The sequence below is a fragment of the Galeopterus variegatus genome, unplaced genomic scaffold (genome assembly GCF_000696425.1).
Source record: "Galeopterus variegatus unplaced genomic scaffold, G_variegatus-3.0.2 Scaffold293, whole genome shotgun sequence".
NCBI lineage: Eukaryota > Metazoa > Chordata > Mammalia > Dermoptera > Cynocephalidae > Galeopterus > Galeopterus variegatus.
The window spans coordinates 482746-500863 of record NW_007726404.1 but is presented as its reverse complement, the minus strand read 5'-3'; the positions used below and the strand labels follow the sequence as shown (position 1 = coordinate 500863).

The following is an 18118-nucleotide window of genomic DNA, read 5'->3' as shown; positions in this document are numbered from 1 at the left end:
ATCCCACATACAGACCGGCTCCCGCTCACTGGCTGAGCGAGGCGCGGGAGCAACACCGAGGCTTGCGATCCCATTGCCGGTCCCCGGTCCGGTGCGGGGGCAACGCTGAGGGTTGCGATCCGTTGCCGGACACGGAAAAAAGACAAAAAAAAAAAAAAAAAAAAAATTTTTTTCCTTCTAATTACAGAGCAGTATATGATTTTAGTGAGAATTTCAAATACTATAGACTTTAGAAAATGCAATTTCTTTGCAATCTCATCCTTTAGTGATAACTAGTAGTTTAGTGGATGATGATCTAGACTGGCATATTTAAAAAACAAAAATTACCACAACCCACAATAAAAAATCCATCTTATATCATGACAACGTAAATAGGTACATGTGTGTGCATCTGAAACAATACGGTCGTGAAACTGTATTTACCTTTTCTATATGTGATACACTCTAATATTTCCCACTATTTCCTTAAAAACGAAGCTGATTGCAACCTATTAAAATTGCTTTTGTATTCCTCTGATAGGTTGGACCCAATAGTTTGTAGTAGAGATAATTCTGTAATACTTTGTGTCTTTTTTGTAACCATACTAAACTATTTTTGCTGTTCCCTGTGCATCTTTTCTTTTTCCCATTTGTTGTACTGTCTAGATTTGTCTGTTCCTCCGCTACCATTTATGCAACTCTACCCAGTTGGGAAGACTTTAAGATACCACCTTCTCCAAAAAGCCTTTTCTGATTTTTTTCCTATCAAAGGATTATCTTCATCTTTATAACAGTACCTATATGTAGTTATATTACATTTACTGCTTTTTTAAAAAAATAGTAGCAGTAGTAATAGTAGAATGTTTTTAAATCTACCAATAATTTTTACGGATATTTTCTCAAATTAAACCCTATGGAGTACCTAGCATAGATTTTTTTTTTTTTTTTGGCTGGCAGTGCTGCAGGGATCCAAACCCTTGACTTTGGTGTTCTCAACCAAGTGAGCTAACTAGTCAGCTATTTTCTTTTTCATTTTATTTTTTCATTGTACATGTTTATGAAATATTCTCTATTAGCATATGACCCTGGGCAAGTCATTGCCAGACCCAAGTGTTAGGATTAGTACTTCAGTGACTTTCGCAGTCATTATGTGTTGCCCATTTCAGCGCCGTGTACATTTTCCAGGTGCTGTACAGATGTTCGGAATCATTACAATTGTCATTATAAGAAAACCATGTCTTGGGCCAGCTGGGGCGGTGACTGAAAGCTCTGTGGCCTGATATGACAAGTGAGTCCATCTGGATTCAGTGTACTGCTTCACTCATTAAAAAGAGTGCTTGTAGTTAGTAGGATAGGCCCATCCCCTTCCACTCAGGTCACTACTGATTACCGTGACTCATAATCCTGGGAAGTGTGTGAACCAAGATGGACATAGAGAATGAAGTCTGACATTCAGCTCTTGTGTGGATATTGCTTTGGCACATAGTGAAAGATTTTTTTTTTCCTTTTTGTCTTTTTTACTGACCGGTAACGGGATCGCAACCCTCAGTGTCGCGCCTGCACCGGGGACCGGCAACGGGATCGCAACCCTCAGTGTCGCGCCTGCACCGGGGACCGGCAACGGGATCGCAACCCTTTGTGTTGTGCCCGCACTGCGCTCAACCAGTGAGCAGGAACCGGTCTCCACATGGGATCCCAACCCTCGCACTCTCCAGTGTGCCACCGGGACGGCCCAATAGTGAAAAATTTTTTACGTTGATCCCCCCCCACCCCACAGCTGGCCAGTAAAGGGGAACTGAACCCTTGATCCTGGTGTTACAAGGCTGTGCTCTATCCAAATGAGCTAAGTGGGCCAGCCTTGATTTTTTTTTTTTTTAACTAGCTTACTTTTTGTGATAAGCTTTAAAAAATTATTATAAAATTTTTCAAACAAAAGTGGAATAGTACAATGAAGTCCCATATATCCATCACCCTTATTCAAGTTACATTTTGTTGCAATTGTTCTCAACATCTTTTTTTTCTTTGCTGAGATATTTTAAAGCAAATTCAATACATTTAATTTTACTCCCTGTACTTCAGTATGTGATGAGCTTTTAAAAATTCTTATTTTTGTTACATAATTATGTTTGTAAGTTTGAAAAATCAAATTCTTAGCTTTAGTAGATCAAGGGCTCAGAGTTTGTTAATATTCTCTGCTTCAACCCTGTTTAAGTGTAGTTTAAACACACAATTCCAATTCTGGGGCCTGCTGGTTAGCTCAGTTAAAGTGCAGCCTTATAACACCAAGGACGCAGGTTTGCATCTCCATGCGAGCCGCCAAAAAAATAATAAATTCCAATTCTGTTCAGCACAAGGGGACTAGAGTATCCAGCAAATGTGTTTGGGAACATAGGAATGTCTGCCTCAAAGGAAGAAATGTTTTTTAGTTTAAATAAAGATGGTTTCTCAATCAAATTTCTTTCCTCCTTGTTACCTCATAAAGTCTGGGGCGGGGGGAGAAACAACCTAGAAAATAAAGCCCTTTCCATTGTTCTCATGAATCTATAAAATACTTAATTTTCTTTTCTTTTCTAAATGCACTTAGAATACAAATCCCTCTTTTTTTACCCGTCATTTGGAGAGGAGAAAAATGAACAGGTCAGTCGTATTTCAGCGTTTACCAGGAGAATAGACTTGTCACGAGTCTCAACAGCTGCCGATTTATCTAGGTAACTGCTTGCTTTTCCCAAACTGATGTAACTTAAACTTAGTGTCACCTGACCAGGAAGTTGTTTTCTCCCTTCTCTGAAATGAGAGAACGCTAGCTTTATCCATACATCTTTTCCCCTTGATTGAGACCGTTGCTCATTTCTTTTTATAAACCAGTGTATTAACTGTTTTAAACGTCGTGATTTGGAGCTGTCTAAATAGTTTCAGTAGACTTCTGCCTACTGTTAATTCACATTTTCTAAATTCTCTTGGCCCCCGCCATGAGTTTGGGAAGGTGGAAGGGAAGCGGTCAGGCGTGCGGGATGGAGCCCGGCCAGCCGCGGTGGATGGAGACGTTTGCGCGGGGCTCGCCTCCCCGCGGAAATCCAGTCTTCGCGCTCCGGCGAAGCCGCCAGGCCGAGAGACCGGTGGTCGGACCAAGGTTCCAGCCCTCTTGCTCCTCACACCCGAGCTGTCCTCATGCTCCTTCTCCTTCTAGTCACCGTGGACGCGAAGAGGCTTAGCTAGGGCGGGATTCCTCTCCCGCCGGCTGCAGGCTCCGTGGGACCCTGCTCCACCCGAGCCACCGCTCCCCGCCGGGGCCGTCCGGGCGTCCTCCCGCCGCCGGGGGCGCTGTGGGCCACCGCGGGCCTGGCTGCAGATGCGGTGGCGGCCACCGCGGGCCTGGAGGGACCTGCTGGCCGGGCCGAGGGAGCCCCCGCCCGAGACCGCGCCGTCGCCGCCGCCACCGCCATGGGTAAGGGGAGTAGGCCGAGAGCGGATGCCGGACCCTCCGTCCCGGGCTGAAGGCCGAGGCCGGGCGAGGAGGACTGGGTGGGGGGCACTGAGGCCGCCGAGTACGAGCTGAGGCCCGCACCCACGGTGGGCGGGGGCAGCCCGGGACTCGAGGGTCGCCATGGCAACGAGCGGCCCCCTCACGTTCTCTCTCGCCCCTCGCCGGCGATCTGGGGCCTAGTGGCCGGAGGCTCGCGGTCCGACGGCTTCCAGGGGGCGAGGACCTGGCCGGCCAGGCTGTCGCGCCGGCGTTGGGGGAACAGTTGGGGACGGAAGATGACTTTTCAGGTTTGGGGGTGGCGAAGGGAAGATGTATCTCAGATTTCGGCCGGGGTGCCGGACGCCGAGGGCTGGCCAGGGGCAGCGATGCCGCGCAAGACCCTGGGTGAGCCCTCCGCGAGGGCGCTGGGGCGCCACAAGGCCTGTGGGCTGCCTCGCTGGGGCGGGAGAGCGGGGAAAGGAAGGAAGAGAGGCAGGGAAGGGCTCTAGGCCCCAGCAAGATGCGGGACTGGCCATTTCCCCGGTGTCCCCGAGCACCTGCCACCCGGTTTGGGGATCGCGTCCCGGCGGGACAAGTCCGCCAGGCCAGCCGGGTGTGGCCGCGGTGTAAACGCCTCTTGGCGTGGGAACTGCCGGTACCCAGCACGGACCTGTCGCCCTGCACTGCAGAGCCGCCTTTTGTATGGTTGCCCCATCGCGTGTTACAGATTCTGATGGGCACTGTAAGAAAATGAGAATTGCCACGGCTTATGAACCATCGAGTGGTTCCTCTCCCCCCGCCTCAAAAGAGGGAGTCATACCACGATGCATATTGAAGAAATGATGTGTGCGGACATTTCCACCAGCCAGCCTGGTCACAGCCGATGTGGCTGTTTGCGTTTTAAGTTGCTTAGGATTCAGTGTCGGGCTTCACGCCAAGCTATCTGAGATCAGAACTAGAATATTAGATAATTGGGAACTCTGGATTTTGTTCAGTGAAGGAAAAATGGCCACTTGGATTACTTGGACTTGTAAATTTGTCAGAGATTATGAAATGTACTAAGTGTACTAAGTACTTCATTTTTCTGCACCTCAGTTTTGTCATCTGTGTTTCCTGAAAATATTCCCGCCAGTCATAACGGATGAGAGTATGAGGAATCATCTGAATGTCCAAGTAAACTGAGAATAAAATTTGTAGGAAAGAAAACAATATTTTTATGAATTGAAAATATCAATTAAAAACCAGGCCTTCTAAAAAAATGCAGTTATTAATTTGGTAAACTGAAAAAGTCGGCATCATCAGCTGTGTGGAAGGGCAGGGAACTTTAATGTGAAACTGATCCTTGCATTTTTTTCCTCTTGAAAAATAAGGGAATTATGCAAATTGAGCTACAGCTGGAATAAAATAAAACAGAAAGAGGATTTAAATGACTGAAAAAAAAAATGAGTGACTTTTCCTGAATACCCTTATTTGTCAGTGTCTTTTACCTGTCATGTTTGTTATAGGTGATACTGGACTCTTAGAATTTTAACTACCTTTTATTTTATTGCCAGTTTATGCCAGTTTATTCTGCACATTTTTGCCTTGGAATTATGCTTAGACTGTACCTGCTGTACGCCTTTCTGCATGAGACCCTTAAACATGTATATGACCCCAAACTTATCTCCAACAGAAAATCTTTTTTTTTTTTTGTTTTTTTTGTCTTTTTCCGTGTCCGGCAACGGATCGCAACCCTAGTGTTGCCCCCGTACCGGACCGGGGACCGGCAACGGGATCACAACCCTCAGTGTTGCTCCCGCGCCTCGCTCAGCCAGTGAGCGGGAACCGGTCTGTATGTGGGATCCGAACCCTCGGGCGGGAGCGCCGCCGCGCTTCCCAAGCGGCGCACTATCCAGTGCGCCACCGGGCCGGCCCCCAGAAAATCATTTAAAAATGATTTTTTACTCTCCGTGAAGAGGTACCACAGAAGTAAACACAGGAGAATGGCGAATTTGTGGGATTTTGAGAATAACTCATAAACTTTGGCTGGAGTGGGCATGGTAGTTTTCTATGATATGTGTGAGAGAGACAAACAAAGTTAACTACAAGTATAGTTTAGCTGTGGAGACAGACATTCAGTTTGTTGACCAAAGAAAAGCAAACCACTATTGGCTTTATAGGGGAAGAGAAGAGTGTGTATGTTTTTCATTGTTGAATCTTGCAAGTGATGTTGGACTCCTTTCTTATGCTTTCAGCTACAAAAGACCCCACAGCTGTAGAGAGAGCAAACTTGTTAAACATGGCTAAACTGAGTATCAAAGGACTCATTGAATCTGCTCTAAGCTTTGGCCGCACTTTGGATTCTGACTATCCCCCTTTGCAGCAGTTCTTTGTTGTTATGGAACATTGTCTGAAACACGGTCTTAAAGGTATGAGATCTTAAAAAATTAATTCACTTTAGAATCTTCCCCCTTTCCATCTTAAATATCCTTGAAAATGTGGTATTTTTTGAGGCCATGATTGCTCCTACTTTGCTTTAAAAAATATTGAGTGGGTTGATTTGGGGAGAAAATATCTTACCCCTTTATGTTTTCTTTTCTTTTTTTTTTTTCCATTTTGTGTTTTCTAATGGATGGTCTGTAGAAAATCCTTAGCTGTTAGTTGACCTTGCTCAGGACTGCTGGCTGTGTAGCCCAACAGTTAGTGTTTTATAAAAAAGCTTATTTGGTTTTTAAATTTTTTCAACCTGTATACTCTGAAGTGGTTTTCATTTTCTAGGCCAAATATAGAGTTATTTTAAATTTTAAACTTGACTCTGATATGATCTCATATTAGTAGTTTGAGCCCTGTTAAACAATGTGTATTAAAATAGTTGTTGAAATAGAAACGTACTTATGCACAGAAACATCTAGAAAAAGTGTCTTGGATTGGGTTATTGTAGAAATGTGAGCAATCCCTGGAAATGATTATAATATTGCATTCTGCTATGCGGTTCATATTGAATTTTTGTTACATGTAAAATGTTTGTTTTATATTTAATATTTAAATATACATTGCATAATAATAGTTCTTTTGCTTATGATAATTGTTGGCAGTTTTGGTCTCTAGTTGATATGATCAGCATCTGTGTAGAGGGCGATGTAAAAGTTGTACATTAGAGTGACTATTATAAAGCAAAAGAAGCTTTACTGTTGTTAGTATATTAGGACTGTGGGTAAGTTGGGAAGGCTTAGAACTTCTAACTACGGAGCATGAAAGTGGGGTAAGTAGAACAAGCAAAAGAGATGTACCTGAACTTGGTTTTAATAAAATGTACTTCAGAACAACAAGGAAGCCTTGACATCAAAATTTGTGAAATCAGGGCCGGCCCGTGGCGCACTCGGGAGAGTGCAGCGCTGGGAGCGCAGCGATGCTCCCGCTGCAGGATCGGATCCTATATGGGACTGGCCGGTGTGCTCACTGGCTGAATGCGGTGCGGGCGACACCATACCAAGGGTTGTGAACCAATTGCCGGTCACGAAAAAAAGACAAAAAAAAAAAAAATTTGTGAAATCAGGGCCGGCCCGTGGCGCACTCGGGAGAGTGCAGCGCTGGGAGCGCAGCGATGCTCCCGCTGCAGGATCGGATCCTATATGGGACTGGCCGGTGTGCTCACTGGCTGAATGCGGTGCAGGCGACACCATACCAAGGGTTGTGAACCAATTGCCGGTCACGAAAAAAAGACAAAAAAAAAAAAAATTTGTGAAATCCCATATGATGTTATTGACATACTCATTTCTTTTCCTTTTTTTGTGTTTTTTGTTGCATTTTTTTGTTTTTTTCTCTCATTTCTCTTTCTTTAAAGATTTAAAATCATTTCTTAAAATTATATAAATAATAGTGAAATTTACTTTTTTTACATGAATCAAACAGCATAGAAATATACAGAGCAAAACATGGTTTCCTTCATTCTCTTCAATTAGTCTTCCTAAAGGAAATCAGTGTCATTCTTTTAGCCCTTTTCTGTTTTTTCTCATTTACTTTAAATATAATCTTGCTATGAATATTATTCTGTGATTTCTTTCTTCTTTTTTTTTTAAACATAATGATATGGCTTCGAGATTTTTCCATTTACATAGAGGTCTTTATCACATTTTTAATGGCTGTGTAATATTTTAGAGTGTGTATGCCATAATTTGTTTAACCATCCTTTTTTTTTCCTAAGTAGTAGACTTTATTTTGGTAGCAGTTTTAGGTTTACAGAGAAATTGAGCAGAAATTAGAGATAGCCACTCTCCTGTAATGCACACTTAGGTTGTTTTCAGTATTTTACTATTACAGATTGTGCTGTAAGAACATCTTTGGGTGTATATCATTATGCACATGTTCTAGGATTTCTTTAGAATTCCTAGGGGTATAATTATTGGGTCAAAAGATATAGGTAGTTGACATCTATGAAGCCTTCACTGATTTACCAACCAACAGTAGATGAGAGCATTTGTTTCCCCATGTTTTTGCCCACTCTTGAAATTATCAGTGTCTAAATACTTCTTTTAATACATCAGGAAGTTACCAGTCTGATCTCAGGCCTTCTTGAGTTTTAATTTCCTTTTTAGAAAACTTTATTTTTTAAAAATAGCATTGATACAGATCTTTATTTCCCCCCAAGACTGCTGAAATGGAATTTAGCAAATGATGGCCAAAATAGTTAAATTTTAAACTCTAAATTTTCTAGAATTTATTATCCTTCACCTCACAAATATAGTGAGCAATGCCCTAGCAGTCATAGGCTTATCTTGATGAATCATTACAAAGTTACTTGGTGCTTGTGATTTTCTACCCCAGAGAAAAATTGCCTATCTTGGTGGTTGTCCTTCGGTGAAGCATATGATAGGCACACTGTATCTGCAGGAGATCTGGTCAGTATTAAGAAAGAAATGTGTAGTTTTATATTACTCAAATCTCAATAAAAGGAAATGCAAATTTACATTTTTTTGTGTGTTTAAAAGTAAAATAACTTTTTATTTGTGCTTGGTTTATTTAATAAACTTATAAAAATCAATCTGTAGGACCACCAGTCTTTTTATTTTAGGACTGGTAAAGAATGACCATGGTTATTTTTTACTTTAATTGTCTGTCTGTATATTTCTTTCTTTCTTTTTTTTTTTTTTTTGGTGGCTGGCCATTACGGAGATCCAGACACTTACCTTCGTATTACAGTACCACATAAACAACTGAGCTAACCGGCCAGCCCCCTGTATATTTCTGATCTGAAAGAATGGCCAAGGTGCATTTTTCTGATGTGGAAAAAAAATGGCAGGTTGGGCAACAGGATCCTGATTTAACAAGCTCTTGATCAACAGGGCTGTGTAGGGCTGGCCCGTGGCTCACTCGGGAGAGTGTGGTGCTGATAACACCAAGGCCACGGGTTCGGATCCTATATAGGGATGGCCGGTTTGCTCACTGGCTGAGTGTGGTGCTGACAACACCAAGCCAAGGGTTGAGATCCCCTTACCGGTCATCTTTTAAAAAAAAAAAAAAACAGGGCTGTGTAGGGCTGGCCCGTGGCTCACTCGGGAGAGTGTGGTGCTGATAACACCAAGGCCACGGGTTCGGATCCTATATAGGGATGGCCGGTTTGCTCACTGGCTGAGTGTGGTGCTGACAACACCAAGCCAAGGGTTGAGATCCCCTTACCGGTCATCTTTTAAAAAAAAAAAAAAACAGGGCTGTGTAGGGCTGGCCCGTGGCTCACTCGGGAGAGTGTGGTGCTGATAACACCAAGGCCACGGGTTCGGATCCTATATAGGGATGGCCGGTTTGCTCACTGGCTGAGTGTGGTGCTGACAACACCAAGCCAAGGGTTGAGATCCCCTTACCGGTCATCTTTTAAAAAAAAAAAAAAAAAAAAAAAAAACAGGGCTGTGTAGTGATTAAATGAGAGGAAAGATCTCTGAGTAATTGTATGTTAAGTTAGAAATGTTGAAACTAAATATTTAAAAAGAAGTTAACTACATTTTTATGTGTTGAAACGGTGTGCATTATATTTTATTTTTTTCAGTAAGAAAATCATTTTTGAGTTATAACAAAACCATCTGGGGCCCTTTGGAACTAGTTGAGAAGCTGTACCCAGAAGCAGAGGAAATAGGAGCCAGTGTCCGGGATTTACCTGGTCTTAAGTAAGTAATCTTATTACTTGTCCATCCCTAACCATAGAAGTGTATTTACTGTTTCTCTAAAGTACCTCACACCCTAGTTTATTATCTTCTCTCAGCCTTAAGTATCCTTCTTTTATTTTTTCCTAATAAAATTCTGTTCATTTAAAAAAAAAAAAAAATGGAAGTTTATTTTCTCACAATTCTATAAGCTGGAAGTCCAAGATCAAGGTGTTGCCAGGGTTGGTTCCTTCTCAGGCCTCTCTCCTTGGCTTGTAGATAGCTGTCTTCTCCCAGTATCTTCACATGGTTGTCCCTTTGCATGTGTCTGCTTTTGCTTTACGGTCCAGCTCAAATTCCATTTCCTTTATGAAGTTTTTCTTGGCCCCTTCAATAGAATTAATTAATTTCTTTTATGCTCTTATCACTATATTTCCTACTTACTGTGTCACTTTACTTCAATTCTGCCTTGTATTGCAGGAAATTGCAGGTCCCTTTAACATTGGATGTATCAGCTCTGCATCTGTGTTTTCTGATTTTTAAACTAGTTTGCACATAGTAGGCAGTCAATAGAAGATTGAATTCAGCTGAATTCAGGGCAAAGGCTCAGGAGATTTGAGTTCTGAGAGAAGCCATTTATATACCATAGAACTTGTGAAAATTACTTTTCTGCCTCTGGAAATTAGGACCTATAGTGTCACCTGCCTGTTTCATCAGACCAATATGTGAAATGTCCTAAAAGCTGGAGTATTCTAGCGAAGAACTCATGAGTGTTGAAAATTTTTTGCAGGTATAAAGTGCTAAGGCTAATTTCTTATATTCATTAGGATATAATTAAAATGTAGGGCCGACCCTGTGGCGCACTCGGGAGAGTGTGGCACTGGGAGCGCGGCAGTGCTCCTGCCGCAGGTTCAGATCCTATATAGGGATGGCTGGTGCGCTCACTGGCTGAGCGCGGTGCGGCCGGTCACAAAAAAGACAAAAAATAATAATAATTAAAATGTAAGTGCTCCCTTTAGTTTATCTTAATTCTTGGGAATAGGATAACTTTTTTTATGCTTAGCATTTTCTGTCAGATTATTAGTTTGTTTTCTCTTAGCTTTAAAACTTAGGGTTTTATTTGTTGTGGGGAATATGGTAGTGTTTTTTGCTGCAGTTTGATCATTTAGATGTTTGTAAGTTGGACTTAACTGAGTGATAAATGGCTGCTGTTGAGCACTGTGTAAGGGTAATAAGGTAACAGTTTTACATGAAATATCTCATTTAGTGCTTAAATCAATCTTACAGAGTAGAGATTATTATTATAATAATTGTACGGATGTGAAAAATAAAGGCCATAGAAGTTATAGTTAACAAGTAGAAGAGCCAGGATTCAAACCCAGTTTTTACAATTAAATAGTAAATGATGTTCAAAGTTGATGTTACTTATAAGGGTATAATACGTGTAGGGATTTTTAACAAAGACAGGGGAAAAATGGAATTTTAACTCTCAAAAAGGGAAATATAAGATTTGGTTTTATTTTAATATGAAAATACACATTTATATTTTTAAAAAAACCAAACTCTACAAAAGTAAAAAATGTTTTTTGAAGAATGGTGTTCATTAAAATGCTGTTATAAGAAACTTATTAGCTATTAGAAGTAAAGATCAAGTTTCCTTTCATACTACCTGTCAAAACATTCTCTGCATAAGAAAACATAAAAGTGAATGATCACTCTCTTTTTTAAAAAATACATATTCTGTAAAACCTGCTTTTATTTTTACTAAAAGATAGAACTTGGGTAAGAGAGGTATAAGATTTAATTTAAGTGCGTCAGGATAAAAGAAATACTCGAAAAACAGCAAGCCATGTGGTGATTTCTCTTTAATTAATTACCTTTGTACCTTCTCAGCTTTGTTATGATTTTTAAAACTTATTTTTTAAAGGCATTATGCTACCTTATTGATGCATTTTCCATTTTCATTTTTAGAGAGTCATTTCTTCCAAGGCATAAAATGGTACCTAGGTATCCTATAGGAGCAGATTTACCTAGCTCCCAGGCATTGGTTTGCATGCTGTAAAACCTGCCTTAAAACTGTAAAAATGAAAAAAAAAAAAAAAGATAAAATGCTTTTTTTCTTTGTTAATATGTTCCTCAGCAGAGGTAGAACATGTAGTCCATGATATTTGGGCTAGGGCTGTTTTCTGACCAATTGGTTCCTCTTTTTAGGACCCCCCTGGGTCGTGCAAGAGCATGGCTTCGATTAGCTCTCATGCAGAAAAAAATGGCTGATTATCTGCGTTGCTTAATTATTCAGAGGGATCTCTTGAGGTTAGTACCGTTAAGGCATGGCCATTTTTATTTTTTATTTTATTTTTATTCTGTCTTCCAAAAAGGATTGAAGATGTAATACAAAAGAATATGTAAAATACAATAAGATGGTATAAAATAAAAGGAGGAGCGAAATGAGAAAGAAAAACATGGTGGGGGCATAATGGATAAGGAACTAGCCTAAAATATGAATACCATGTGCTTATCAACCAATAAGGGGAAATTTTTATACATTATATTTTTAAGTTTCATTTTTCTGAATTTTAGTTAATTCTTTGGATAAAAATTTGTATTGGAATTTGGGGCTTTAATTTCACAGGTTTCTTTTTAGATCTTGAATGTCCAAATTATTGCTTCGACTGCATTGTGGGCACAGTTTTAATTGAAGGCCAGATGTTTAAGACAGACTTTCAGAGCATGGCAATCAAAGGGAGTGGGCCCACGGAAGCCCTCCATTAGTCCTTGTTCTCTTAAGGTACCTCTCTGATGTTCTGGAGAATTTGGTCCTGTTTTTTATTTTACTTGGTTTTACATCTTGGTTTTTCCATTTATTGAATGAGAATGATCATACTTTAAGCACCTGAAATTTCTCAATAATATCCTGAAGGTTAATTACAGTGATTAAATTAATGTACATGGGACTTATTGAGGAAGGTGTGAGACAGTAGTAACTACTTCTCTGATATGTATTAGCAAGTCTTAATTATTATTTAGACTGTCTTATTTCCTTCAGAAGTCTCTTGTTTGAACATTTTTTGGAATATAGATATCTGTAAATGTCTTTAATTGATGATTACCTATTGAGAACACTTAAAATACACCTGTCGGGCCGGCCCGGTGGCGCACTGCTATAGTGCGCCGCTTGGGAAGTGCAGTGGCGCTCCCGCCGAGGGTTTGGATCCCACATACAGACCGGCCCGCTCACTGGCTGAGCGAGGGGCGGGGGCAGCACCGAGGGTTGCGATCCCGTGGCCGGTGCCGGTCCGGTCCGGTACGGGCGCGACACTGAGGGTTGCGATCCGTTGCCGGTCACCAAAAAGGACAAAAAAAAAAAAAAAAAATACACCTGTCAAATGCATTGACTTGAACATAGGCTTTGAAATGTTTCACATGTTATTTTTCCATTTTAGTCTTTATCCCAAGGGTCTTAATGAATCCTAGGATTGAAAATTCAATTCTAGTAGAAAGTATCATAATCATATCAACAACAGTCACTATATCCTTCTGAGAGTCAGAAATGTTCCAAGCCTCAGAGTTGCCTTTTTTTGGCGGCTGGCCGGTATGGGGATCCAAACGCTTGACAATTTGTGTTATAACACTGCATTCTAACCACAACTGAGCTAACCAGCCAGCCTGCTTCTTTTTCTTTTGACCTCTCTTTGCTTCTCTTTCTCTCAAAATTCTTTTTCCTCTTTTATCTCTTTCAGTCCTTTTCTTTCAACTTTTCTATGTAGATATTTACATTTCAAAAATTTAAGAAGTTGTTCACATTTAGAAAGGCTAATTTAAATGTACCTAACTTAGATTGCTTCCATGTCTGTAAAAGTGAAAGATTAGGAAGATAAAGTGCTAAAAAATTTAGTTTTTGAAATAAATGTGTGATTTAAGGTTTTTATTCTTTTAATTTTCACAGTGAGTTCTATGAATATCATGCACTAATGATGGAAGAAGAAGGAGCAGTGATTGTTGGGCTGCTGGTTGGCCTGAATGTGATAGATGCTAATCTGTGTGTAAAGGGAGAGGATTTAGACTCACAAGTAAGTGAAAGTGATTAGTACCCAAAGCAGTGTGTTTTCAGTTTGTACAGTTACTCCTGGATCCAGGCGTTATTTTAAGTTGTAAACAGTTTGTTAAACAATAAAGAAAAATTATTTCTCCCCTTTAAATAAAAATAACTTTATTTCAGGTTGGAGTGATTGATTTTTCCATGTATTTAAAAAATGAAGAAGATATTGGAAATAAAGAAAGGTATGATTTTCCTGTTATTTCACATGTTGTATTTTTTTTTTATATATAGCTCTTCACAAATCAGTATGGTTCCACCTATTTCCAATGTGGCTTTTGTTTCTTTTCCCTCTGTGGTTCCTGCTTTGTTTCATTTTCACTTCCATTACAAGCTTTCCAAAGCAAATTAGGGAAAAATCACTTAGAAGAAGGAGGCTTTCGTATGAAGGAGGACTTTTGGTTATACCTGTAGTTATTAGACTCATCTTAATAGATGTGTTTTGCCAAAAAAACCCCAAACTACTGTATGATTCCATTTGGGTAAAATGCCCGAAAGGCAAACTCTAGGAAAAACAAAACTATAATGATAGCAAGTAAATCAGTTGCCTGAGGAAGGCAGAAGGGAACTGAAAAGGGGCAAGAAAGAGCTTTTGGAGTGATGGAAATGTTCTCTAACATGCTGATGGTGGTGGTAATGGTTTACACTTGTCAAAATTCATCAAATTGTGCATTTAAAATGGGTAAATTTTATTATATATAAATTATGTCTCAATAAAACTTAAAAAAAAGCTGTTTTGTCATAAAAGGAATGAAAGCTTATTATTCACAAGTGTACAGATGCTGGTTTATTTCAGTATCTAATGGTGTTTAAATTTAAAATATATTGGCAAGTAATTTACTTAATAAAGGTTATAGTTACTGCTACATGATTACAAAGAGTCTTGAATTTTACTTTAAAGGCAAGACAATATTGTTTTACCATTATTGTTTTATAACAATTTTAGATAATTTAGACTTTTTTTTGCACCTAATAAATACCTTTACAGCTAGAACAAAGCTACTTTTTCTTCCCTCTAGGAATGTTCAAATTGCTGCCATATTAGACCAAAAGAATTACGTGGAAGAATTAAATAGACAGCTGAAGTAAGTATTATGGATACTTAGCGCATTTATTAATATTGTCTTAGGTTTTTATTTTTGTTTTTCCCCTTAAGTTCAGCTTAATCCTATTCCTTCTAAGTCTTTGAGAAGGGGTTGAGCAAATAGAGAGAGAATAGAAATCAAGAATCTAGAGGATTATTGGAGATAATTTGTTTTCAGCAGACAATGACAGTTTGATTTTTAAATAGAATCTTCATAGAATTTAAATAGAATTTTAAACTTATCTCTGGGCCCTTGAGTAAAAAGGCTAGATAAGGTATAAGGTTATATCATTTTTATGGTTCAAAAATTCATTTTTCCTGTCTTAAAGGGCTTCATGTGTATATGTGGCTGTCATCTTCTGTGGCAGGAGTTAAATTTTCTCCTTACATTGTCATCTGGTCATTGAAGCTGTCAGTGAATACTCTAGCTGAGAAGAATTTCTGAGATCTGTATGTAAATAGTATAGTGGAGTTTTGTCTAATAGAAATATAATGTGAGACACAGTAATTTAAAATTTCTGGTAACCACATCAAAAAAGTAAAAAAAATAACTAAAAAGTATATTTTATTTAACCCAATATATTCCAAATATTACTTCAACATGTAGTCAATATAAAAAAATTATTATTGTTTTTTGACTGCTGGCCAGTACAGGGAGTGGAACCCTTGACCTTGGTGTTACAAGGCCGTACTCTAACAACTGAGCTAACAGGCCTAAAAATTATCACTAATAAGATGTTTCACCTTGGTTTCTTTTTTCTGATTCTGTCTTCAAAATCCAATGTGTATTTTACACTTGTAGCACATTTCAGTTTGGATTAGCCACATTTTAAGTGCTTAGTAGTGAAATGTGGCTATCATGCTGGACAGCACAAGTATAGTGAGTAATATTTGCTATATACTTAGAAATGAATTGTTCTCATTAATTAAATTTGATAATCAGCAAAAAATGGTTGTCCCAGGGCCGGCCCGTGGCTCACTCGGGAGACTGTGGTGCTGATAACACCAAGGCCACGGGTTCAGATCCCATATAGGGATGGCCAGTTAGTTCACTGGTGAGAGTGGTGCTGAGAACACCAAATCAAGGGTTAAGATCCCCTTACCGGTCATCTTTAAAAAAAAAAAAAGGTTGTCCCTGGGTGATTGGATTATGAATAATTTTTATTATAGACTGTGTACTTTTCTATATTTTCTGAGTTCCACTCAATAATCAGAAAATACAATGAAACATTTTCCTATTTTAGAAAAATAAATAATATTCTGTGACAATTGATTTCCCTTTTAAGTTGTAGAACTATGAAAGACCTTCTATCAGTATCTTTTTTTTTTTAATCATGGGGTTTTAATAATAGAAATAATAGGAAATATATGTGTATTTTATCATTTGTATTTGTGAGATTATATTTCTAAATGCAACTTTGTGTTATTTGTTTATTTTTAAACTTTCACTTTTTGGTAATGGGTCGTACATTCACATGTTTCAAATTTCAAAAGGTACAAGAGGAGCATAAAATGAGTCTCCCCTTCCCTGATTTTCATCCATCTAGTTTTCCTCTTCCCAGGAGTAATTAATATACTAGGTTCTTGGGTATGCCTCTAGAGATGCTTCATGCTAATAAACAAGAATATATATATGAGGCTACTTCAGATTTCATGGAAAGATTCATATTATCTTTTAATTCTATTTTTTGAGGAACTTTTTTTTTTTTTTCCTTTTTTGTCTTTTATCGTGACCAGTAATGGGATCGCAACCCTCGGTGTTGCGCCCGTACCGTGACCGGCAACGGGATCGCAACCCTCGGTGTCGCACCCGCACTGCGCTCAACCAGTGAGTGGACCGGTCTCTATATGGGATCCGAACCCTCGGCGGGAGCGCCGCCGCTCTCCGAGTGCACCACCGGGCCGGCCCTGAGGAACTTTTTGAAGTACTCTCATATATATTTTTGTATCTCTCCCCCCAATTTTTTTTACATAAAACTAACACTGTTTTGTACTTTACTATTTTCACTCAACAGTTTATCTTAGAGTCTATTCCATTTAGTCCAAAGAGCTTTCTCTTTCTCGGTCTTTTAAAACATGTGTATTAATCAGTTACAGCAATACTAGTGCCTTACTTTTGCATACTTTATATTTTAAAAATGTTTCACTGTTTTTTCTAATAAAAAGTAGTTATTGTACATTTAAAATATTTCAAAAGTATAGAAAACCGATATAGAAAAAAATAGAACTCACTTATTACTCATTACTCAAAGAAAACCACTATTGAGGGTTTATTTTTTTTTAAGTGCTTCTTTGATTATTATTGTATTGATCCTCACATAAAGGTAAGGAAAATATTATGGTATGATTTTATAGAAGGGAAACTGAAGCTCAGAAGGTTTTTCAACTTTCAGTATGACACAATTAGAAGTATAAAAGCAGGACCCATAACCTTGGTCTTCCATCTTCCCCGTCGTGTACTATCATACCATCAGGAACACCCTGGTGCTGTTTGTGAAAAACTCAAGTTGTGTACCTAAGACTATTTATATTTTTTAAATGATTTAGTATGAGTGGCAAAACTTTTTTTTTTATTTCACCAGTTAAACTAAAATACCAATACTTGTTTCTGAGGTTTGTATAACATTTGTTGTGTCTGTTATAGATTTTACTGTAATATATAGAGCATATTACATTTTATTAGAGAAAGTTTGAGATGGTAGTATCAAGCAGACCTTGGACAACATACTTGATAAAAGACACAATGTCCAATTTTGATCCATTTAAACAAAAATGCAAAAAACATGTGTTCATGTGGCATAACCTGACTTTTGACTGTACCTTTGTTTAGCTGCAGGCTGATGGGGTACCTGATTCTGGGTATCCATATTCATACTTTTCAAACCATGGGTGACGTTGGAGGTCTCTTAAGTTATGAAAATGGAGAGAGGAAACAGAATGGGGGTTGAATTGAAGACCACTGTTTATATACTTCATTAAGCCACGTAAAGTGGACATTAAAAGTTCATTTTACTTAAAAGATACTTAAAAGATAGTTTTAAGTATAATTTTAACAATATTTACAGCAATTTGGACAGGGCAGTTAGTACATGTCAGTGTACACAATAAGTCCTGGCTAACATAGTTTTTCTTGCCTTTGTGCCTTTGTGTGATTTCAAATGAGTTTTTTCCTTATTAATTTCAGCACTACAGTCAGCAGCCTCCATTCAAGAGTGGAATCATTAGAAAAGTCAAATACTAAGCTGATTGAAGAGGTACTGTCATCCAGAAATGGATAATTGTCTTTCATGGACCTAGTATTTGTGATCCTTTTTCATTTTAAGTACGAGTGCATTTCATCATTATGATGGAATACTTGTAATATAGTTGTAATTGATGACTGA

General features: G+C 39.0%; 1 protein-coding gene across 6 annotated transcripts in view; it reads left to right on the top strand.

Moving 5' to 3' along the window:
• The first annotated feature begins 3420 nt into the window (after window positions 1-3420).
• Window positions 3421-18118, top strand: part of RUFY2 (RUN and FYVE domain containing 2) — a 54047-nt gene continuing 39349 nt past the window's right edge. For 3 of the 6 annotated variants that reach the window (XR_550112.1, XM_008567100.1, XM_008567101.1), the window contains exons 1-8: window positions 3757-3847; window positions 5677-5850; window positions 9462-9579; window positions 11767-11868; window positions 13502-13625; window positions 13775-13836; window positions 14671-14736; window positions 17920-17989. Coding sequence is in view for 5 of the 6 variants with exons in the window: in XM_008567100.1 (XP_008565322.1) it covers window positions 3829-3847; window positions 5677-5850; window positions 9462-9579; window positions 11767-11868; window positions 13502-13625; window positions 13775-13836; window positions 14671-14736; window positions 17920-17989 (735 nt within the window). In the remaining variant the exon portion in view is untranslated. Of the gene's footprint in view, window positions 3848-5676; window positions 5851-9461; window positions 9580-11766; window positions 11869-13501; window positions 13626-13774; window positions 13837-14670; window positions 14737-17919; window positions 17990-18118 lie in introns of all 6 variants that reach the window. The other 3 variants (XM_008567098.1, XM_008567102.1, XM_008567097.1) reach the window with 2 other exon arrangements.